At 41.8% G+C, this 25,525-nt stretch overlaps 1 protein-coding gene across 3 annotated transcripts in view; it reads right to left on the bottom strand.

Annotated features, from left to right (window-relative positions):
• pcsk5b (proprotein convertase subtilisin/kexin type 5b) overlaps positions 1 to 25,525 on the bottom strand; it is a 330,784-nt gene that overhangs the window by 132,300 nt on the left and 172,959 nt on the right. For all 3 annotated transcript variants that reach the window (XM_034170406.1, XM_034170404.1, XM_034170405.1), the window contains exon 16: positions 7,361 to 7,554. In XM_034170406.1, coding sequence (XP_034026297.1) covers positions 7,361 to 7,554 — 194 coding nt within the window. The remainder of the gene's footprint in view (positions 1 to 7,360; positions 7,555 to 25,525) is intronic.

Raw genomic sequence — 25,525 nt, 5'->3', positions numbered from 1 at the left:
TGACTGCCAGTAAGAGTAAAGAAAAGCAGCGTGACGTCAGATGGCTGCTCACTCAAACAAAATAAACCAAGATGGAAACGCTCTGAAACAGCTTATTTCTGTATAAATGTAATATGTTTCTCATATATTTTGAAAATGTTACCAAGAAATAAACAGTTCTAAATCTAAAAATGCTGTTTTTGAAACCAGATAACACCCTTTGCAAGACGTTATGGAGTTTAGAGTGCACAGCTCAGGAATGCACTTCACGCAACTGCATCAAGTCAAAGGTAATCTCAAAACTGCATGCACATGCACCTCCTCCTGTCGACGGCATTACAAGGAAAGGAAAATATTTACTATGGAATAAACCTTTGGATTTTGGTAGAAAGTGCATTTTGCCAGTTTTGAAAGGCCGTACAGCTTTAAGGGACAGCCTGTGACGCCAGACGCACATAGTCATCCGAGCATGGCAATAATTACCAAAAAACATCAGAAAGATGAGGACAAAATGTACCCACTGCTCTCTCTGATGTGTGTGTGTGTGTGTGTGGGGGGGGGGGGGGGGGGGGTGTCTGCTGTGAACAGCCCACTTAGCTCCAGAAAAAAAAAAACATGTTTGGCAAGTTTCCTGAAAGTACTATAGATATAAAAGTTATTTCTCTCTCACCTGGCAATGACAAAATCCTGAGTTTTTGAAAAAGAATTTAAAGTTATAACCTCAGGCCTGCTTTATTTTATTTCTTCATTTTTTTTAAATTACTTTTTCTGACTTTGACAATGGCCATTTTTATTTACTAGTGTTGTTCATATTGCAATTTATTGTAACAATTAAAATGTATTTTAAATGATTAAGTGTTGTCATTGTTGAAGTTCTTTTTAAAAATGGAAAGCAAAGTTATATTTGTCTCCATTTTTTTTCTTTTTGTTTGGGATAATATTAAAACAGTGATCCAATCCGAACCGTGAGTTTTGTGAGCCGTAGCACCCCACAGGTGACTGACAGACAGACCGAGAATCAGCAATAAAATAAGCTCCAAACAGATGCGTTTATTTCACCTTTTAGTTTCAAATCAGCCTGCTACAGGTTAGTGTGTTTACCCTCGTCACACTGGGCCTGTATGGATATAAAGTGTAGGTGTCATGATTTGTATTTTTTTTTTTTTTTTTTTTTTTTTGAGTATTTAAGACCAAAATTAAACAGTTTGAAATGTATCCTTTCCTGATGCACACTTACTGAAGAGATAAATTATTCGGATTTTGAACTGTGCACCACTAAAAACCAGGAACTTCTTGGCGAGTCGCGACATCGGAGAAGAAGAAGTGATCACAGCACCGGAACCATTATCTTAATAGCCCCATTAATTTATGGATTCTTACAGGCTACTGACAGCCCCGTTTCCACAGAGCGGTTTGGGTTGGCGGTGCACCATATTTTTGGTGTCTGAATGGTTACTCTTACTGGCAGAATCGTATTGATTGGCAGGTGGAACACTTAAATTGACTAGCGCGCACGCAGAGTGTCGTGTGAATTCTCCACTCCACATGGAGGCAAAACTGACTATTATTATTTTATGGTTTTGTGAATCATGGAAATTGCGTCGCATGCAGACTGAGAGGTTAGGAGCAAGTGAGGGACTGCGAGTCTTTTAACTTGCAGCACAAAGCGGCTTGCGGTGGAACAAGAGGATCCATTCATAGCAGAGTCTCGAACCATCAGCCGCAGATGTAAAGAACAGATTACACCTGCAGTTGACTGTGCCGGTCGCGAATCAGTACAGCAGAGACTCAACCCATCATGGACTTTTCTTCAGTCAGGACAGCAAATTAAATTATTTTCAGACATTTTCATCAAAATGGAGATGATCTTGCTGAAACGGACAGCTACATTATTTTCTCTTCGTGTAAATGGTTTTAATATTTAATAATAACGTGTTATGCTACTAACGTACAGTACATTAACTGTATTCAAGAAGGAAACAATATTTATTTTAAAAATAGCTGATATTTTCAGTCACTTGTACCTTTTTCTCAAAAAAAAAAAAAAAAAATCAAAAAATCCACACCATCACTTTTTTCTGATGTCACAGACAGTAAAACTATTTTTTTAAAAATCACTTGATTAGACCAAAGAGCTGGCAAAAAAGTGTCATCTTCACCTGCATGCCGAAATCACCTGCATTATTATTATTTTTTTTTTATATATATAATCATCATTCTGTGTTCTGAATTCTGCCAATATCGTGACTGTTGTCAGACTGAAGGTTTTCTGCCAAGGTTTCGTCTCCTTCATTGTTGTCTAAATAAGGCTCAAAACCATAAGGCTGTTTTCCCCATAACTTCAGACTGGCCTTAAAAAAAAAAAAAGCTCCACACTAGAAAAAAAAAATCGTCCGAAAACACCTTCACCTCCACTGTGCTTACAACTGATTTGGGCTTTAATCAGTAGGTGCAGTTCTTGTGATGATGCAGCAACAATATAGCCGCAGCTGAGGGCTGAAATAGAGTGCAGGCTTCAGACAGCTGCTGTTTATTCTTCACCTACGCATTTATCATAGACTTTTATTGTTCAGGATTTTTTTTTTAAATATAAACATTTCATCATTTTTAGCGATTATTTGTGCACTTTTTTTTGTGTCAACTACACTTTACAGAAGCTGAACATCAGGCTTTGTCATACTTATTTTATATATCTGACTTGCCAAAAAAAATCACTACACAAACTTGTCTATAGTTTCTGCCAGAAAGGTAAACAAACTCTGGGCAGCGCATTTAACACAGCAAATCCCTCAGCAGCGCAAAATTTGAAATTAAAATAAACCAAACAACAAACATTTTGGCCAGCTGAAATGTTGTGTTTGAATCTGGATCACATCACATCAAGTCTGCTGCCAAAAACCTACTAGAGTTGCCATGGCTTACAGTGCTTTGGCTGTAAAATGACATGTTGACATACGTGTAAGACATACATCATCTCAGTGTCTGTCTGTTATCTACACAACATAGCTGCTATTAACCCATTCAGTTGAGTTAACAAATTTGATCATGTGCCAGAATATTGTAAGAAAATTAGTATTTGTTCAGAACTCAGGGCAATGCCCTTGGATTAGGGTTAGGTAAACAGCGGCTGCACATCTTGGTGGCTGACAGACACCATGGCGCGCCACCATTACGATGCCATGGCCTCCAACCTAATGCACACACAATTCCATTGTTCCTACTAGAAATTTTGGCTATATGACAAATTTTTCTGTGCCTGATCCAGCACGCAGGTGCCTGAGTGTTGAGGGCCCTAGTGGTTGTAGAAGGCCAAGAGGCCACCCGTGTTTCATCTGGCTGCAGCAGATAGGTGGTTAATTTCAAGATGGACTGGCTGTCTGCCTGGATGGTTGCCATCCAGAACCCAAGGTGATTCTGTGATGTTGTGGATGTGGCAAAGTGTGGCACCAGTGCATGCTCCTAGACTTGAGTTGGTATAATGTACATACATTTTTATTTGTTCATGTTGGGGATTTGGGCAACACAGTGGCTTAGTTGTTAGCACTGTTGTCTTAAAGCAAGAAGGTCATGGGATCGATTCCCACCTGTGGTCTTTCTGTGTGGAGTTTGCATGTTGTCCCCGAATTTGCGTGAGTTTCCTCCAGGTGCTCCGGCTTCCTCCCACATCCAAAGACATGCAGGTTAAGTGCATTAGAAACTTTAAATTGTCCGTAGGCGTGAATGTGTTTATCTGTCTATATGTGGCCCTGCGACAGACTGGTGTCTTGTCCAGGGTGTACCCGACTCTCATCCTGTGACTGCTGGGATAGACTCCAGTCTCTTGGAGTAAGTGGTTGAAGATGAGCGAGTGAGTGAGTGTTGGGGATTTCCCAACATGAACAATGACAATGGCAGCACAGTGGCGTAGTGGTTAACACTAATGCTTCACAGCAAGAAGGTTGTGGGATTGCTTCACGCCCTTTCTGTGTGGCTTTTGCATTTTCTTCCTGTGTCTGTGGGGGTTTGCTCCGGGCGCTCCGGTTTCTCCCACAATCAAAACATGCTCTGCTCCTTTCTCTGCCCCTGACCAAGACAGCATCTGTACATCTGGAGTTAGTCCCCATGTGCCGGACTGTGGCTGCCCACTGCTCCTATAGTGGTTTGATTGTGTCTAACTTTAATTAGGACGGGTTAAATGCAGAGGACAAATTTCATTGTATGTATGTATATATGTACAATGACAAAAAAGGCTCTTCTTCTTCTGACATACTGGAATATGTGCGCCCTAAAGTATCAGCCAAAAATGCCAAAGGAAAATTGTGGGGAGTCTTTATTTGTATATGAAATGGATGATTCTGCTCAAGTCAGACCAACCTGGTGGATGCAGTCACACAGACAGGGAAAGAAAAAAGAAAAAAAAATAATCTCAGATGTAAATAAGAGTTCATCTACCTGGAGACACGGTGATGTGACACGTACCTGCCATTTTTCCCTGAATTGAGGTTAATAGCAATAAAATACTATGACATACTTTTTAAAACATTTGGCACATATAAAATGCCTGAAGACAGAGGCCAGTGTATTTTCCCCCCAATATACTGGGTTTACCTCAACCAAGCAGCAGTCTTAAAAGCCAGTTCTCATCACTTTACTTGTCGCAGATGTCCCACATAGTAAATTATTCCCTATTGACTTAATCATATGACCAGAAATATATGATTTACATAATCAAAAAATAAGAGAACATGATAACAAGAACATGATGCAATTTTCAGATGAAAAAAAAAATTATTGTAGCACTCTACTGAAGTTGTCCTATTGACACAGATGCATTTCCTGTTCACCAATCTGTAGATAAAGGGACTTTCCTCATTTAATACAATTGTCAAAGGTGATTAAAGCACTCAGAGGCTTTATTACTAACATTTTAAAATGAGAACGGTAATAAAATCAGTTTATCTTTATCTGTGCTAATGTGTCAATGGGGGCACTGTTTTACCAGAGTACAAGTAAGTAGGAAATCAATAGACATTCTACAAATATTCTTGAAGGGTTTTTTTGCATCTCTTTTGAAGATCCGCATGGCACAACTTTTATGCTGGATGCTGCTCCTGACACAACTCCAGGACCCGGTTTCGTAAAGTGGTCTACTCTTGTTTAGTCGACTAAACTCACTTAGTTGGCTCATCTTTTTACGTTAGTCATTGCACAAAGCACTTAGTCGGCTAAAGTTTTGCGTTAGCCGGCTAAAGTTTTTAGCCTGCTACAGAGGAAGCTAATCTTATTTTAGTCAACAAAACTTCAACTGTCTTTCCTCAAAAATGACAGCTATCATGTTCCACCAATTGATGGAGCAGGAAGGAAGGATAGCCTTGTGGCCGGAGGGGGTGTTCTGGGACTGGAATAATCCATTGAAGAAGTTTACGGATGCTGAAGCCAGGAATGCTTCTCCTCTGGTGCGGGAAACTCGGCTGTGTTTGTAGCAAACAACCAACCCAGAAGTAAACAAACTGTCGTGCATTGGAAGCGTTTCTTGGCAACGGCACTGGCGAGGCCGCTTATGTCTGTGAAAATCGCTGACTAACGTTAGACGGCTAGTCTACAAGTTTAGCTGTCGATGTGAAACAGAGATTAGATGGCTACTGTTGGGCGACTAACCTAAGGGCCCCTTCACACATAGTATGAATAAGTACAAATCAGGGCGAATTACGGCGGAACAGCTCATATGAGTTAATCATGGAAAAATCGAGCTGACGGGCAGATGTGAACGAATCCACTGTGATGGTTTCGTGCACGCGACGGTGTTGGGTGAGCAGCTGGGACATGTTGCACCACATCGAGCCGCTGATGTGGAGGAAAATGAAATAAAAACCTGCAGTATAAATAGTGAATATCACTGGGTTGATATAAATAATAAATAAAAGGGACGCAATACAGAACCCTGCGGTTAAATAATCCTGGTTAATTAAAAAAATAAATGCCACTCATGGGATTCAAACCTGCAATTTACAAAAGCTCTGATTACCAGACGGAAACTTTACCACTGCGCTACAATCATTGTCTTTTAAGAGGAGCATGAAATGACTAAAATTAACAACCAGATAAACATTTTTAAAAAGAGATAAAAGTGCCGTAATAACTGACCAACTGGCATTTGTTACAGTGTATTACTGCTGATACGTGACTGAAAGTGGCATATTTGTCGCACTGTTGGCTTTTCATATAGTCTTGCGCTGCTCACAGGACACACGTGTCCTGTCAGACAGACGTGACATTCAGATCACCTACCGTGTGTCCACATGAACTGACGGTCTGTTTCTCCAGCCCGTCGCAAAAGCGATATATGTTTTTATGTTTTTCCATGTAAGGACAGCAAGTACACACACGCACGTGTCTGTCAAAGCACGGTACGTGTTCTGCAGCTGTGATGTCCAGGACCAGAGATGTCTCAACAGCTGTTGGCTCCAGCCATGCCCCCGTCCGTTCAACGCACAGACCAAGGTGTCACTCTGTGATCAGATGAGAGGTGCCTCACCTGCGCGGGGGGGGCAACACGCACGCCATGTGATGGGGGGGCCACACATGTTGTGAGGGATCCGACACTCTGGCACGTGTACTCGGCAACTTCATAGTCATGGGAACACTTAGACAAGTAGCGCGAATGGCCACACATTTTCTAAGTGCCAAGGGAACGGTAGATGTTTGTGTGTCACCTGGAATTTGGCCGACACCTGCCATAAGAGGGATCGAATGGGCTCTCCCAGGGCACACTCTGTCTTTCAGTGGCTAGTGTGCGCAAATAGTTGTAGCAACAGGTGTGCGAGGCATTGGAGGCAGCTACGATTTTACATGTATTGCATACGATTGCTGCTTCATGTGCAATTCACCCACATTCGTACTATGTATGAAGGGGCCCTTAGTCAACTAGTAAGTTTACTAGACTAAAAGATTAGACCACTTTATTAAACCGGGCCCAGAGGTATATGAATAATGAGGCCCAGGCAGCCTCTGAGTGGAAACCTTTTTGCTGGGAAGCAAGCAAGCAAACTGCAAATATTAACAAACCTTAAAACTTGTCCTTGACCCACAGACCCTACCCTTATGCCAAATTTCAATGTAATCCACGAATGTCTTGTTGAAATATATTACTGAAACATTAGCCTCTTGGTGGGTTTAATTATGATCACATCTGTGTGCTCTGTGTATTGTGCTTTAAAAAAAATCCTGGTTGTATCCCATGTTGACAGAATTCTGTTGGTGAATTTTCTTTGCAAATGCTGGAAGTATCGCTCTTGCAAAACAAGTTTCACACCGTAATATTTCATCAGCAAATAATGTGTGCCTGGGGCACACAGAGGCCCTGCACACGGTAGAATCAGCCTTTTAGAGAAGCTTTACGCACCGTGGTCGAGGTAGAAGCCATCGGCACAGTTGGCAACACAGGTGTTGGAACCTTCATTAAGATGGGAGCCGGGCCGACATGTCGTGCATTGGTCACTACGGCTTCCCACACACGTCTCACACAGCGAGGAACACTTCTTGCAACGCTTCCTGTCATCACGAAAAAAACCACTGGGGCACTCTGACACGCACATTCTGTGACAGATATGGACACAAGGGGGTTGGGGGGGGGGCAGCGAAGGAGTCACAAGGTGAGACAGCACCAACAACATCTTCTAAAATACCAGATCAGGCTGCGGCCTGCTCTGACTGCAGTCTACTACACAATACAAGACCTGAAACAACAATCAAGAAGTCTCATAAAACACACAAATACCGTCAAACATTGTGTGTATCATGAGTGTTAATATAACAAAAAGGAAGACAATGCATGAATACAATCTCATATTTCACACTTATTCGTCCAAAGCACATGTTGACAGAGTGTCCACGACAGAGGGGTCTCTGTCTCTCTCTCTCTCTCTCTCTCTCTCTCTCTCAAAACCCATATGGCATGTGTGAAACACATAATCCATGTGGGCGCTACACGCTGCTCTGACTTTCTCTTCCAACCTCAACATATTTTCCTAAACCCTACTATGTTAATGGGCAGTATTGGGCAGTATTATTAGACGGTATTGCTTAAATTTTCATTGTTACGCAGATGATACCCAGCTTTATCTATCCATGAAGCCAGAGGATACGCACCAATTAGCTAAACTGCAGGATTGTCTTACAGACATAAAGACATGGATGACCTCTAATTTCCTGCTTTTAAACTCAGATAAAACTGAAGTTATTGTACTTGGCCCCACAAATCTTAGAAGCATGGTGTCTAACCAGATCGTTACTCTGGATGGCATTTCCCTGATCTCTAGTAATACTGTGAGAAATCTTGGAGTTATTTTTGATCAGGATATGTCATTCAAAGCGCATATTAAACAAATATGTAGGACTGCCTTTTTGCATTTACGCAATATCTCTAAAATCAGAAAGGTCTTGTCTCAGAGTGATGCTGAAAAACTAATTCATGCATTTGTTTCCTCTAGGCTGGACTATTGTAATTCATTATCATCAGGTTGTCCTAAAAGTTCCCTAAAAAGCCTTCAGTTGGTTCAGAATGCTGCAGCTAGAGTACTGACGGGGACTAGCAGGAGAGAGCATATCTCACCCGTGTTGGCCTCCCTTCATTGGCTTCCTGTTAATGCTAGAATAGAATTTAAAATTCTTCTTCTTACTTATAAGGTTTTGAATAATCAGGTCCCATCTTATCTTAGGGACCTCGTAGTACCATATTACCCCATTAGAGCGCTTCGCTCTCAGACTGCGGGCTTACTTGTAGTTCCTAGGGTTTGTAAGAGTAGAATGGGAGGCAGAGCCTTCAGCTTTCAGGCTCCTCTCCTGTGGAACCAGCTCCCAATTCAGATCAGGGAGACAGATACCCTCTCTACTTTTAAGATTAGGCTTAAAACTTTCCTTTTCGCTAAGGCTTATAGTTAGGGCTGGATCGGGTGACCCTGGACCATCCCTTGGTTATGTTGCTTTAGACGTAGACTGTGTTTCATAATTATTGTATGGCCTTGCCTTGCAATGTGGAGCGCCTTGGGGCAACTGTTTGTTGTGATTTGGCGCTATACAAGAAAAAAGTTGATTGATTGATTGATTGATATGTTGAAACGATCGCTTTAAAAATAACATTAAGAACATGGTAATGTGACACCAAGTGGACCACCTAAGACACAACTGAAGATCTCAGCCAAAACAACTCACGATGTTATGCATATCAGCAAAGGGGTTTGACTCAGAGAGAAGAATGCAGAAAACCTACATGCTCCGAAGTACCACACTTTCAGGTGAAGCAAGATAATCAGACACACATGAAGGCTTTAAATTCATTTTCTAATTCATTTAAACTTTTTTTTTTGCATTTATTTTTTTAAAGAAAATTTTAACTGGGTTCTGTTTTTCAATGCACAACGACTGAAAGAGAAGAAATGTAAATATTTTTATTTTCTTTACTGTATGACTTGCTGCTGCAACAAGTGATTTTGGCACACATATACTTCGAAATACAGGGCATCATCATCATCATCATCATCGGCAAGTGTGCACAAAGACTGGTGTCATACTTTGGCATTCTCTTCTTTTTCCTTTTAACTTTTTACCTTTTGATTTTTGCAAGTACCAGCAGCATAGTAATAACAGCTGTCTCTTCTGCAGGCAGCTTTAGTCACACCCTAACAGTTCCCTGGAATCCAGGATAGGTGGGAGGTGATAGCTTTGTTGATTTCTCTGTCTCTCATACTATATATATATATATATATATATATATATATATATATATATACACATGCACACACACACACACACACACACACACATACACATACATACACATATATATATTAGGGATGAGCGAGTACACCACTATCTATATCTGTATTTGTTCAACCATCTAAATTATCTGTATCCGTATCTGTACTCAGAGTGGGTGGGGCCTAAACTGGAAGTGGGCGTGGTTTAACTGGAATTTTTATGAACTGTGGTGAGAAAGTGTCAGATACTGCATGCAGCCATATACAATAAAAATATTAATATAGCCTATTTATGTGTTCAGCTATATGTGTGTATGTGTGTAAGTGGTCTGTTTATTTTTTAATGATCTGTAACGTGAACTTGGTGATTCATGCAAACATCCAGTGATGGCAAACAGGGAAATAATATGTCAGCCTTGTTCACTGTATTCTTCTCAAAGGCACCATATTCAGTATGAGTATGATGAATTCAGTATGATGAATGAAGGAAAAAAAGTCACAAATCATTGAGAAAAAGTGGACGATTGAGCCTGGACTTCTCCCACTCTGCGGGTGCAGAGCGGATAAAAGACCGAAACTAAACCAAAACTAAAGAAAGAAAAACGAACCGAACAGTGACCTTGACGCTTTAAAACAAAATCAAAAAGAAGCGCCAGTGTGTGATCATATCTGCAGCGAGTCTGTGCTGTCCGACTCCACAACCACCTGCAGCTCCGTTGTCTTGACAACGTGCGTGCACACACGCACGTCAAAGGCTGGAAGGCTGTGTCTGTATGATGAGATGAGATGTGTCTGTATAGGGAGGGGCAGGTGCTGTGTGTTACTGGCCAAACACAGAGCGTGAAGACAGTCAGTTACCCAATGAGGAATTTCCTTCAGCACAACCACGGATATTGACAAGTTTTACTCATATCATGGTCGTACTTGTCAAAAATGCTTTGTCCGTACCGGATACTCATCTGGCGGATCTCATCCGGCTCAACCCTTATATTATATATACAATAGTGTTCAGAATAATAGTAGTGCTATGTGACTAAAAAGATTAATCCAGGTTTTGAGTATATTTCTTATTGTTACATGGGAAACAAGGTACCAGTAGATTCAGTAGATTCTTACAAATCCAACAAGACCAAGCATTCATGATATGCACACTCTTAAGGCTATGAAATTGGGCTATTAGTAAAAAAAAGTAGAAAAGGGGGTGTTCACAATAATAGTAGCATCTGCTGTTGATGCTACAAACTCAAAACTATTATCTTCAAACTGCTTTTTACCAATCCTGTGAATCACTAAACTAGTATTTAGTTGTATAACCACAGTTTTTCATGATTTCTTCACATCTGCGAGGCATTAATTTTGTTAGTTTGGAACCAAGATTTTGCTCGTTTACTAGTGTGTTTGGGGTCATTGTCTTGTTGAAACACCAATTTCAAGGGCATGTCCTCTTCAGCATAAAGAAACATGACCTCTTCAAGTATCTTGACAAATCCAAACTGATCCATGATACCTGGTATGCGATATACGAGGTCTGTTAGAAAAGCATTGGACCTTTTTATTTTTTTCAAAAACCATATGGATTTGAATCACGTGTGATTGCATCAGCCAAGCTTGAACCTTCGTGCGCACGCGTGAGTTTTTTCACGCCTGTCGGTTGCGTCATTCGCCTGTGAGGAGGCTTTGTGTGAGCAGTGGTCCACCCCTCTCATCGGATTTTTATTGCGAATAAATGTCTGAACGATTTGGAGCTTTGCTGCATCAATTTTTTCCAGAAACTGTGAGAGACCTCCAGGTGGACACCATTCGGAAAATTCTGTTGGCTTTCAGGGACGATTTTATGGGGATTACACAGATTAAGGAGTGCTCCAGCCGGTTTAAAGACCGCCCACAGCTGCTGAGAGTGCGCCGCGCTCTGAGCGCCAATCGACAGGCTGAATGAAGGAGACGTGGACATCAGTACTTTTTCGGCACATTCCACTCTTCCAGGAGTTTTTTTCATGGAAAGAAAAGCGGACGGATGCACCACCGTGCCGTTCATGGTGTGGCACAAAACCACCTCCACGTTGGTCTCACAGGACGGCCTTGAGATGGCTTTCAGACGGCTGTTGGTGGGTTTTCAGTCGTGTGACTAACCGAGAAATTGTGGATGAGCCTGGACATGCCAGAACATGTCCTGTGAGGCTTCATTACGGCATTGCTTTGCTCCATGCAGCTCCACCACGACACGCAGAATTCCTCCGCACGTCTGTCTCAATGTGCCGAAAAAGTGCTGATGTCCACGTCTTCTGCAATTCCTATGCTAGTCAGAGGACGTCCCGGATAAAACACAGCGTCCAGTTTGGAAATGAATGGCACATTCCACTGTTACAGGAGTTTTTGTCATGGAAAGAGGAGCGGAGGAATTCCATGCGTCACGGTGGAGCCGCATGGCGCAAAGCAACGCCGTGATGAAGCCTCACAGGACATGTTCTGGCATGTCCAGGCTCATCCACAATTTCTCGGTTAGTCACACGACTGAAAACCCACCGACAGCTGTCTCAAAGCCATCTCAAAGCCGTCCTGTGAGACCAACACGGAGGTGGTTTTGTGCCGCGCCATGAACGGCAAGGTGGCGCATCCCTCCGCTTTTCTTTCCATGAAAAAAACTCCTGTAACAGTGGAATGTGCCGAAAAAGTACTGATGTCCATGTCTCCTGCCATTTTTGTGTAAGTCGGATGACGTCCCGGATCAACAAAGCCTTCACGTTGGAAATGATCTGGTTGATTCAGCCTGTCGATCGGCGCTCGGAGCGCGGCATGCTCTCAGCAGCTGTGGGTGGTCTTTAAAGCGGCTGGAGCACTCAATCTGTGTAATCCCCATAAAATCGTCCCTGAAAGCCAACAGAATTTTCCGAATGGTGTCCACCTGGAGGTCTCTCACAGTTTCTGGAAAAAATTGATGCAGCAAAGCTCCAAATTGTTCAGACATTTATTCGCAATAAAAATCCAATGAGAGGAGTGGACCACTGCTCACACAAAGCCTGCTCACAGGCGAATGACGCAACCGATAGGCATGAAAAAACTCACGCATGAGCACGAAGGTTCAAGCTTAGCAATCACACGTGATTCAAATCCATATGGTTTTTGAAAAAAATAAAAAGGTCTGATACTTTTATAACAGACCTCGTATAGGCCCAACACCATAGTAGGAGAAACATGCCCATATCATGATGCTTGCACCACCATGCTTCACTGTCTTCACTGTGAACTGTGGCTTGAATTCAGAGTTTGGGGGTCGTCTCACAAAAGGGTCTGCAGCCCTTGGACCCAAAAAGAACAATTTTACTCTCATCAGTCCACAAAATATTCCTCCATTTCTCTTTAGGCCAGTTGATGTGTTCTTTGGCAAACTGTAACCTCTTCTGCACGTCTTTTATTTAACAGAGGGACTTTGAGGGGGATTCTTGCAAATAAATTAGCTTCACACAGGTGTCTTACAGATAACTCCAGACTGTCTTTGATCATCCTGGAGCTGATCAATGGGTGAGCCTTTGCCATTCTGGTTATTCTTCTATCCATTTTGATGGTTGTTTTCCATTTTCTTCCACGCGTCTCTGGTTTTTTGTCCATTTTAAAGCATTGGAGATCACTGTAGATGAACAGCCTATAATTTTTTGCACCTGTGTATTTTTTCCTCTCCAATAAACTTTTTAATCAAACTACGCTGTTCTTCTGAACAATGTCTTGAACGTCCCATTTTCCTCAGGCTTTCAAAGAGAAAAAAAAGCATGTTCAACAGGTGCTGGCTTCATCCTTACATAGGGGACACCTGATTCACACCTGTTTGTTCCACAAAATTGACGAACTCACTGACTGAATGCCACATTACTATTATTGTGAACACCCCCTTTTCTACTTTTTTTTTTTTTTTACTAATAGCCCAATTTCATAGCCTTAAGAGTGTGCATATCATGAATACTTGGTCTTGTTGGATTTGTGATAAATCTACTGAATCTACTGGTACCTTGTTTCCCATGTAACAATAAGAAATATACTCAAAACCTGGATTAATCTTTTTAGTCACATAGCACTACTATTATTCTGAACACTACTGTATATATATATATATATATATATATATATATATACACACACACACACACACATACATGCATACATACACACAGCGGGAAAAATAAGTATTTAACACGTCATGTTTCTCAAATATATTTCTAAAGGTGCTATTTTCACCAGATTTAGGTAATAACTCAAGTAATCCACACATACAAAGAAACAAACAAATAAGTACATAAATGAAGTTATGTGTAATAAAATGGAATGACAGGGAAAAAGTATTGAACACGCTTACTGAAATTTATATAATACTTTGTACACAAGCCTCTGTTGGTAAAGACAGCTTCAAGATGCCTGATGTGTGGAGAAACTAGTCGCATGCATTGCTCAGGTGTGATTTCGGCCCATTCTTCCACACAAAGTCTTCAAATCTTGAAAGTTCCATAGACCTCTTCTATGAACTCTGATGTTTAGTTTTTTCCATAGATTTTCTATTGGATTCAAGTCAGGTGATTGTTTGGGCCATTCTAGCAGCTTTAGTTTCATTCTCTGAAACCTGAAATGACTGAATGACTTGGCCGTTTGGGATCATTGTCTTGCTGAAATGTCCACCCTAACTTCATCTTCATCATCCTGGTAGATGGCAGCAGATTTTATAAAAAAAAAGTCTCAGTATATTTTTCTGTTCATCCTTTCTTCAATTATATGAAGTTTGCCAATGCAGAATGCTGAAAAACAGGCCCACACCATGATGTTCCCACCCCCAAACTTCACTGTTGATGTGGTGTTTTTGGGGACATTTGACCTCCAAACATGATGCACATTATGTCATCCATAGAGTTCATTTTTGATCTCATCTGACCAGACTATATTCTTCCAGTATTTCACAGGCTTCCGTTTCCTGGGAGTCCACATAGACGAGAAACTAACCTGGGACAGGAACACCACACACTTGTCATTGGGAACATTCTGCCCAGACTGGGGGACCTTCATGGCTCTATATATATATATATATATATATATATATATATATATATATATATATATATATATATATATATATATATATATGTGTGTGTGTGTGTGTGTGTATGTATGTAAACACCTAAACAGGTCCTTGTCATTTTACTGATGGCTTGTATGTCATGTGACTATCATTATTTGTCCCATTGTATGAGTGATATCACATAGTACTTACAGTGGGGCAAAAAAGTACTTAGTCAGTCCCTGATTGTGCAAGTTCTCCTACTTAGAAAGATGAGAGAGGTCTGTAATTTTCTTCATTGGTACACTTCAATTATGAGAGACAAAATGAGGAAAAAAAAAAATCCAGAAAATCACATTGTAGGATTTTTAAAGAATATATTTGTAAATTATGGTAGAAAATAAGTATTTGGTCAATAAAAAAAAATTCAACTCAATACTTTGTAACAATCTTTGTTGGCAATGACAGAGGTCAAACATTTCCTTTAAGTCTTCACCAGGTTTGCACACACTGTAGCTGGTATTTTGGCCCATTCCTCCATGCAGATCTCCTCCAGAGCAGTGATGTTTTGGGGTTGTTGCTGGGCAACACGGACTTTCAACTCCCTCAACACATTTTCTATGGGGTTGAGGTATGGAGACTGGCTAGGCACTCCAGGACTTTGAAATGCTTTTTACGGAGCCACTCCTTCGTTGCCCGAGCGGTGTGTTTGGGATCACTGTCATACTGGAAGAACCAGCCACGTTGCATCTTCAATGCTCTCACTGATAGAAGGAGGTTTTGGCTTAAAATCTCACGATACATGGCCACGTTCATTCTTCCCTTAACATGGATCCGTCGTCCTGTCCCCTTTGCAGAAAAACAGCCTCAAAGCATGATGTTTCCACCCCCATGCTTCACAGCAGGTATGGTGTTCTTGGAATGCAACTCAGCATTCTTCTTCCTCCAAACATGACAAGTTGAGTTTTTACCAAAATGTTCTATTTTGGTTTCATCTGACCACATGATATTCTCCCAATCCTCTTCTGGATCATCCATATGCTCTCTGGCAAACTTCAGACAGCCCTGGACACGTACTGGCTTAAGCAGGGGGACACGCCTGGCACTGCAGGATTTGAGTCTCTCTCTGTGTAGTATGTAGCCTTTGTTGCTTTGGTCCCAGCTCTCTGCAGGTCATTCATCAGGTCCCTCCGTGTAGTTCTGGGATTTTTGTTCACTGTTCTCATGATCATTTTGACCCCACGGAATGACATCTTGCGTGGAGCCCCAAATCAAGGGAGATTATCAATGGTCTTGTATGTCTTCCATTTTCTTACAATTGCACCCACAGTTGATTTATTCACACCAACCTGTTTGACTATTGTAGACTCACTCTTCCCAGCCTAGTGCACATCTACAATGTTCTTCCTGGTGTCCTTCGACAGCTCTTTGGTCTTGCCCACGGTTGAGTTTGGAGTCTGACTGAGGCTGTGGATAGGTGTCTTTTATACAGATAATGCGTTCCAACAGATATTAATACAGGTAACAGGTGGAGGACAGAAAAGCTTCTTAAAGAAGAAGTTACAGGTCTGTGAGAGCCAGAAATCTTGCTTGTTTGTGGGTGACCAAATACTTATTTTCCACCATAATTTACAAATAAATTCTTTAAAAATCCGACAATGTGATTTCCTGGATTTTTTTTTCTCATTTTGTCTCTCGTAGTTGAAGTGTACCTATGATGAAAATTACAGACCTCTCTCATCTTTATAAGTAGGGGAATTTGCACAATCAGGGGTCTGACTAAATACTTTTTTACCCCACTGTAAATTCACATGACTTCATGATGGAAGTATTGGCAGTGCAACAACCAACACACAACATGTTAGTGACAAGCATCAATCTACTCACTGCTCTGTTGTGAAATTGTTAAAGACATTATACAATTCCCTAAAGCAGAGATTTGCTTTGAAGGTTGCCATTATCCGAATTAAGTTAACATTTCAATCATTTCGGTCCCAGCTGAAAGGATTTCTAAACTTGGCAAACAAAGCAGGACACAGACTAAACAATCTATAAATTAATAAGATAATAATAATTAAAACATTAAACCCCCTCCAATTGTCCCACATTCTGCCACTCCCTTAGCTCTTCATCAATTGATCCCTGTGGTGGCAGAAAAGGGCAGTAGCCCTCTAAAGAGGACTAATGATAAGGCACTACCTAAGCTTGCACATTCTCTTGCACCTACAACGGTCTGCCTTTTATTAGCCCAGAGACCCACAGACACAAAGGCAATTACATCACACTTTGATCCTAATGCACACACAGATGTGCATACATACACAAATTCAGCCGAAAAGCATGCACGAAGATTGATACACGCCATTGCATGATTGCATGGAAAGACCAAACACAACAGGCAAAAAAAACAAAAAACAGACTCATGAAACAAAAAGTAATCAGATTACTCTGTGCATTTATTCATATTACACCCAGCTGTTAACAGGAAGGAAGGCTGATCTGCTTCCTTAAATTCTGAATCAGTGTAGAATTCATAAATAAACAGAGCAGTCTCAGCTACTGCACCAAATACAGTTACATATTATACAACTACATCCCTTTATAAAAACTACACAAACTTTCACTGAAACAGGATTCATTCTCTGTGACAACCAGCAAAAATGCCAAACAGTCTCTGTATAGTCACTGGAAAATGATCCACATTCATTCATGCATTTTCTAAACTCCTTTCTTACAATTAAGGGTCACAGGAGGGTTGGGACCGTTATCAACAGTCACTGGGTGAGATGCCGGGTACACCATGGACAAGCTGCCAGTCTATCACAGGGCCGACACAGTCAGACAAACACATTCACACTTACAGCCAATTCAGATATCACAAGTCAGTTGCGTATCTCAGGCGGTGTGATGCATTGTTGTACTGGATAAAATATTGGCTGACAACCGAACCTGTGTAAACAGGTAAAGCTGGCAGAATACAATACAAACATGAGCAAGCTGTGCGGTTTAACCCCTTCTAAGCCTGTATATCCCATCAATGGGAAATTTCACTTTTTATTTGTGAGATACTGACAAGCCAAAATGAGGCAGGTGGTAGGGGGTTAATTTACATTAACAAGTGGAAAGTTGAAAAATTCTAACTTTTTAAAGCACAGAGCTCTCCGTGTTTATGGGAAACGCAAATATGAACTTGCCGTGTTAGAATTCTGCGCTGCTCCGCCATGACTACAAGGATGTATGTCTTGTCATTGTTTACCATAGTAACGTTCCGTTCACATTATTAAAATGACTGTGATAACTATAATTGGCAAACTTACTATTTTAATCCATCTCTTGCGCCTTTTGGGATTATTCTTGTCCATGGGAAAGTTATCTAAACATACAGTGGTTCACATGTGCATTCCAGATCTTTGTGCTCACAATTATGAAGTAACGTGCGTCGGACTGGCATCCCATCCAGGGGTAAGTCACAGACTCTAATTCACTTCAGGCTATAGAATCCAGAGATAAGGACCAGCAGCAACAGGCCTCATGGCCTATATTAGACTTATTATTTTCAAAAGCTCAATGCACAATGCAAGTCCTCCATAATAAAAGACCAAGTTAAAATTAAAAAGAAAAAAACTCTAGAATTCTAACTTAAGGACACCAAGTGTGTAACCATGATGTTGAACCCACAGACCTAACAACAAAATTCAGCATAATAGTACATTGAAAACTTCCATGCAAACTCTCCAGTAGAGCAGGTTGCTCAGTGGGATACGGAGTTACCCAGACTACCAATATGCAGTCTTGGGTTCATTTCCGGTCATGCCACCTGTGTCCTTAGATAAGACATTTCATTTGTGTCATCCCACCCAGCTGAAAATGGGTACTGGTCCTGGCTGGAGACGTAACCTCCAATGGAATGGCTTCCCATTCGGGGGAGTCAGAAAATCTCATCCATATCATGCTGCAGAATCCTAGGTTAAATACAAGCACGAATGCGCTACAGGGTCTCTCTAGGATTTTCTACTACTTCATACAAAATGGACCATTACTGAAATCAACTTTCATTAAAGCTTACAAAATATTGCCTTGTATAGGCTAAATCCACTAATCATTGGCTGCATGTAAACATCTATATTATAATAGCCAAGTGGCCTCTGGATCAGGAGGTCTGGGTGGCTTTGCTTGAGCTGCTGCCCCCGCGACCCGACTCCGGATAAAGCGGAAGAAAATGGATGGATGGATGGATGGATGAAGTGGCCTCTGTGTGCGTGTATGAATGTGTGCGTGTGTGTGTGTGGCTTCGATCGTGGAGGAGAGACGACATTTGCCGCTTGGTATGGTTATGTATTTTGGGACAAGAATGAATGCTCCATGAACAGAAAGTTGATAGGACTAATATTTGGGGGGAAATTAACAATATTATCTTATAACAGTGAACAATTGACATTGTGCTGCAATGCATCATGGGAGTTCGGGTTTTGGGGTTTTAAATGTTGTTATTGTGGTTTTCATGTTAGTTTAACAAAGTTGTTAGTGTTATTGATTCATTGTGTTTTTGTAGTTCAACTGGTTTAGTCAGTGCAGTGCCATGTTGCTGTTACCATGAGTGAAAAGTATACTGCGTTTGATGTCTTCCACCACAGTCAACGTTTATGAGTGTGTAAAAATAAAAGCATCTGCTTAAGGTAGAATGCAGAAAAGACAAAAAGGTGTACATGCGTGTAACTTTGATTACAGACAAACTGGGGAGAGCTGACATTTCCGTATGGTATACTTGATCAAGGATGAACACCGCCAAAATAGGAATATTTGATAGGACTAATATTTTTGGAAAAACTATGGATATTAGCTAACAACACTGAACAATGGATGTTGATAATTACATTCTGGACTCACACGCCAATACAGCAGGGGGCAATAAATCATCTATATATTAAAAGTGTGCTTGCGTGATTTGGATTTTATTTAGTAAGTTCAATGTCAGCCCAGGTCGACCCCGGACAGCCGGGGATCCCTGGGGTGGTCCGCCTGTCCGGTTCGGCCATGGTCTTGGGACCCTAACCTGGGGCTTGTGGGGTCCAGGCTGCCACGGGCTGTTGTGGGAGTGGAAGTTGCAGTGGGGCACATGTGATGACACTGGGGGGTGTGAATAACTGCTGGGGGGTGGGGGCCATGATCGCCATGGGATGGCATGTTGTCCTGCTCTCGCTAGGGTGGTCTCCTCATCTTGGGCTTTGGTGTTTAGGATGGGGCCCGAGAGTGGGTGGATAAGAGGCCCTACTGGCTGTGTTGGGGGAGTCTCGGGTGATGAGGGAGTCCCATGTATTTCCTGGCTCTGGGTTTTGGTCCCGCCCCTTGTCTGGGGGGCCAGATCCCACCCTGGTAGGGCTTGGTGGTCCCTGACTGGGTTAGGTCATGCTGTCTCTTTGGCCCCTCGTCCCTGACGCTGCTCGCCCGTCTCTTTGGGGGCCATGGCCTGGGTGGTGTGGTTCTGGGGTGCCCCCTTTTGTGTGCGTACGCCAGTGCCCTGTGCGCTCCCCCTGATGTGTGGGGTTGCTCCCTGTGCCTCCATGAGGGGGGAGGGGGTTGTGGTATGGGGGTGCATTCTGGCCCACCTGGGCTGTTCCCCTGGTGGTTCTTCGGGCTGCCCCGGTGGCTCTGGTAGGTGCCCTTCCTGGCCCCTATGCCCTTCTACTGTCACTTTTTTCCTTGCATCTCCTGGGGCCCTGCATCCTAGACCTATTTCCGTCTCTTGCGTGCAATCTGTATGGCTCCTGACGTGCCAGAGTGGTCCACGTCATATGGTAAAGTTCTGTACTTTTGTCTTGGCCCAACACACCAGCCACAGTAGTGATCAGTTATTTAGCTGTGATCTGGGTCTCGGTTAGGTGTTTGTGGGCGTCACCACAATTCAGTTTTGGGTGTTCTCAAGGGGATCAAGACTCTGGTGTCCTAGATTAGGGTATGAATGCTCACTAACTAGACAACAGACTGTTGCCGTCACTGTTTGTTCATGTGTGGTTGTTTGTCCTGGTAAGTTGTAGTGTCCCGTCTCCTTGGTGTCTCACTTTTCATCACTTCACGGATATTGCTGTCGCCACTTGTCGTTCATTATTGTCTGTCAATCTTGTCTGGGGGGATGGGGGTCACACACGCACACCACGTTCACTCATGCACTACATACCATCTGTCTTGCAAGAACAAATTGCATATACGAGGTCTGTCCATAAAGTATTGTACCTTTTTATTTTTTAAACTATATGGATTTGATTCATATGTTTTTACGTCAGACATGCTTGAACCCTTGTGCGCATGCGTGAGTTTTTCCACGCCTGTCGGTGACGTTATTCGCCTTGTGGAAGGAGTGGTCCCGCCCCATCGTCGGATTTTCATTGTCTGGAAATGTCTATCTCGGCTTTCAATGTTTACCAGTCCAGTAAGTATCTGTGAAATTGTGGAGAGCTGGACATGTCCAAACTTGTCCTCTGACACGCTGAAACGGAAGTGTTCCTTTGTCTCGCTTCCAAAGCGAATCAGTTGTGACACGCGAAGCCTCTGCACGGCTTTCCATGACAAAATCTCTTGTTAAATGTGAACTCTGCCGGAAAATAGCTGATGTCCAGCTCTTGTGATAACCAGAGAAACAGCACACGACGGTCTCGTATCCACAGAGCCATCAGCTCAGAAATGGTCCGGTGGCTTGTGCCGTGTCGTCGCAGCTCGGAGCGCGGCGCGCTGAGCGTCCTTAAAGGGGTCCTTAAAGCTGTACTACCAGACCTTATTCTCTGTGAAGCCCGTAAAATTTTCACCGAAAGCCAGATAAATTTTTCGAATAGTTTCCAGGTGCCAGTCTCTAACAACTTCTGAAAAAATTCTGAGGAAAAAAAAAAAACAAATCATTCCGCCATTTCCAGACAATGAAAATCCGACGATGGGGCGGGACCACTCCTTCCACAAGGCGTGCTCACAGGCGAATGACATCACCGACAGGCGTGGAAAAACTCACGCATGCGCACAAGGGTTCAAGCTTGTCTGATGTGAAAACATATGAATCAAATCCATATAGTTTAAAAAAATAATAAAAAGGTACGATACTTTATGGACAGACCTCATATGAGTATTTATGTATATAAATGGTTCTGCCAGTGTGGCATTTACCATTACTATATATGCAGACGGTGGGGGAGGGGGGTGGGGTTGGGGATGGAGTGTGCATGCCTGCGAGATTATATTTAGTAAGTTCAATGTAAGTACATGACAGAATTGTAATTAAGTTAAAAATACATGGATGACAAGAAAGTGAAAACAGTTATTTCCATTGAAAAATCAAATGACAAAATAGAAGTAATAATAATATAATAATAATGATAACAAGCACCTAAACAATTAAGACTAAGTTAAGATTAAAAATTTATGCAATTAACAGGAAATAAAAGCACTGAGTTCCTCTTCTAAAAACTGTTGAGGTCTAAGGTTCTAAAAACATTCTAGACTCACACGCCATTCCAACTCATTAAAATTTGCATAATTTATTACCACCCTTGAAAAATGTCAGCTACCTATTTTATAAACACTAACCAATCTTGAGACCATGGATCCCCACGGGAAATGTGGTAGTTCTACAACCCCTGGCAAAAATTATGGAATCACCGGCCTCGGAGGATATTCATTCAGTTGTTTAATTTTGTAGAAAAAAAGCAGATCACAGACATGACACAAAACTAAAGTCATTTCAAATGGCAACTTTCTGGCTTTAAGAAACACTATAAGAAATCAAGAAAAAAAGATTGTGGCAGTCAGTAACGGTTACTTTTTTAGACCAAGCAGAGGAAAAAAATATGGAATCACTGAATTCTGAGGAAAAAATCATGGAATGACCCTGTAAATTTTCATCCCCAAAACTAACACCTGCATCATATCAGATCTGCTCGTTAGTCTGCATCTAAACAGGAGTGATCACACCTTGGAGAGCTGTTGCACCAAGTGGACTGACATGAATCATGGCTCCAACATGAGCGATGTCAATTGAAACAAAGGAGAGGATTATCAAACTCTTAAAAGAGGGTAAATCATCACACAATGTTGCAAAAGATGTTGGTTGTTCACAGTCAGCTGTGTCTAAACTCTGTACCAAATACAAACAACATGGGAAGGTTGTTAAAGGCAAACATACTGGTAGACCAAGGAAGACATCAAAGCGTCAAGACAGAAAACTTAAAGCAATATGTCTCAAAAATTGAAAAATGCACAACAAAACAAATGAGGAACGAATGGGAGGAAACTGGAGTCAACGTCTGTGACTGAACTGTAAGAAACCGCCTAAAGGAAATGGGATTTACATACAGAAAAGCTAAACAAAAGCCATTATTAACACCTAAACAGAAAAAAAAACAAGGTTACAATGGGCTAAGGAAAAGCAATCGTGGACTGTGGATGACTGGATGAAAGTCATATTCAGTGATGAATCTTGAATCTGCATTGGGCAAGGTGATGATGCTGGAACTTTTGTTTGGTGCCGTTCCAATGAGATTTATAAAGATGACTGCCTGAAGAGAACATGTAAATTCCACAGTCATTGATGATATGGGGCTGCATGTCAGGTAAAGGCACTGGGGAGATGGCTGTCATTACATCATCAATAAATGCACAAGTTTACGTTGATATTTTGGACAATTGAAAGGATGTTTGGGGATGATGAAATCATTTTTCAAGATGATAATGCATCTTGCCATAGAGCAAAAACTGTGAAAACATTCCTTGCAAAAAGACACATAGGGTCAATATCATGGCATAGGGTCAATGTCAATGAGCAGATCTGATTTGATGCAGGTGTTAGTTTGGGGGTGATTCCATAATTTATTCCTCAGAATTGAGTGATTCCATATTTTTTTCCTCTGCTTGGTCTAAAAAAGTAACCGTTACTGACTGTCACAATCTTTATTTCTTGATTTCTTAGTGTTTCTTAAAGCCAGAAAGTTGCCATTTGAAATGACTTTAGTTTTGTGTCATGTCTGTGATCTGCTTTTTTTCTACAAAATTAAACAACTGAATGAACATTATCCGAGGCCGGTGATTCCATAATTTTTGTCAGGGGTTGTATTTATATCTTTTAGAATTTCTTCCAGAGTCCCTTACAGCTGAAGACAGATCTCTCACCATCCATCTCTGGAATTTCCAGATGAATTCACATTCTTCAAGCTGAAACAGATTTAATTCACATCCTCTACTGGATATCTCGGCCAACCAGCAAGGGCTGGTAAATGTCATGAATGACATACACCAGAAGATGGCAGTCAAAGACTATGTCAAAATTTTTAGTCTGGAATTTGAATATTTTTACTGCCATAAAGTAGACGTTGCCCACTTTCAAAATACAGTAATTACATTGTGAAGAATATCAAGATCAGACAGGTATCAAGATCATGCCAAATACAAAGGAAAGCAACCAATCATTGCAGAGATATGGCCCAAAGAGCTGAAAAATGTCAACACTGAATAGTAGAAAAAGCTTGAATCTTCGACTGGACTGGGTTGCTTGACGCGAGGACGTTTCGCTTCAAATCACAGAAGCTTCCTCAGCTAAAATTCTTGCTCTGGTGGTCTGACTTCTGCCTTGACTCTTGTAGAGAAGAATAATCAAGAAGTCACAAAAGCTGGAGTTTTAAACCTAACCAGACCCCTCCTACCGAGAGGCAGACTGCTATAGGCCAGTGACTAAACAATAGCTCTAATTAGCACCTATTGTGCTCTAGTTAGCACCCTCCTAATGACAGGGCAGCTGTCCCTCCAAATGATGGGAGGGACCCTCTCCTGATGGCTCCCTTGACGACTCTGCTGATGACGTGAATGACTCATTACCATGAACAAAAGACTGAAACTGCTTTGACCTATGTACCCCATTGTAAACAGGGGATAAAGCGTGTCTCAGGCCCCCTCCCCGGTTAAGGCTGGGTTTCAAACGTTTGACCCCTCTCTCAAAACATTTCTTCTCTCTGGCTAATATTTTAACTTCCTTGTCCTCAAATGTGTGGTTAGTGTCTTTAAGGTGGAGATGAACTGCAGACTGAGGTCCACTGGTGCCCTCTCTGCGGTGCTGGTATAGCCTTTTGTGTAAAGGTTGCTTAGTCTCACCTATGTAGTATTCGTTACAGTTTTCATGACATCTGATAGAATACACTACATTGCTCTGTTTGTAACTAGGGATCCTGTCCTTAGGGTGAACTAATTTCTGTCTCAAGGTGTTAACCGGTTTAAAGTAAACTGGGATTTTGTGCTGTCTGAAGATCCTCTGTAGTTTTTCCCCTACTCCTGCTAAATAAGGGAGAGACACTCCTCTTCTTCTTGTCTCTGTCTCCTGTCTATCTGGTCTCTTTGTTCTCTGTGACTTCTGCACTTTGTCCAGGGACGATCGTGGGTACCCACATACTGTGAGGGCTTTCTGGACAAGTTGTTGTTGTTTAGCCCTTCCCTCTGCAGTTGTGGGCACCTGTAGGGCTCTGTGTTGAAGCGTCCTGATCACCACGAGCTTGTGTTCAAGGGGGTGGTTTGAGCCAAAGAGCAGATATTGGTCAGTGTGAGTTGGTTTTCTGTAAACCCCTCTCTGGAGCTGCCTGTTCTCTCCACTCATAACATCACAGTCCAAGAAGGCTAAATGGTTGTAATGTTGTGAGTGTCTCTCCCTTATTTAGCAGGGGTAGGGGAAAAACTACAGAGGATCTTCAGACAGCACAAAATCCCAGTTTACTTTAAACCGGTTAACACCTTGAGACAGAAATTAGTTCACCCT

Source organism: Thalassophryne amazonica, chromosome 5, assembly GCF_902500255.1.
Source record: "Thalassophryne amazonica chromosome 5, fThaAma1.1, whole genome shotgun sequence".
Classification (NCBI taxonomy): domain Eukaryota; kingdom Metazoa; phylum Chordata; class Actinopteri; order Batrachoidiformes; family Batrachoididae; genus Thalassophryne; species Thalassophryne amazonica.
This window is presented reverse-complemented; position numbering and strand designations above follow the sequence as displayed.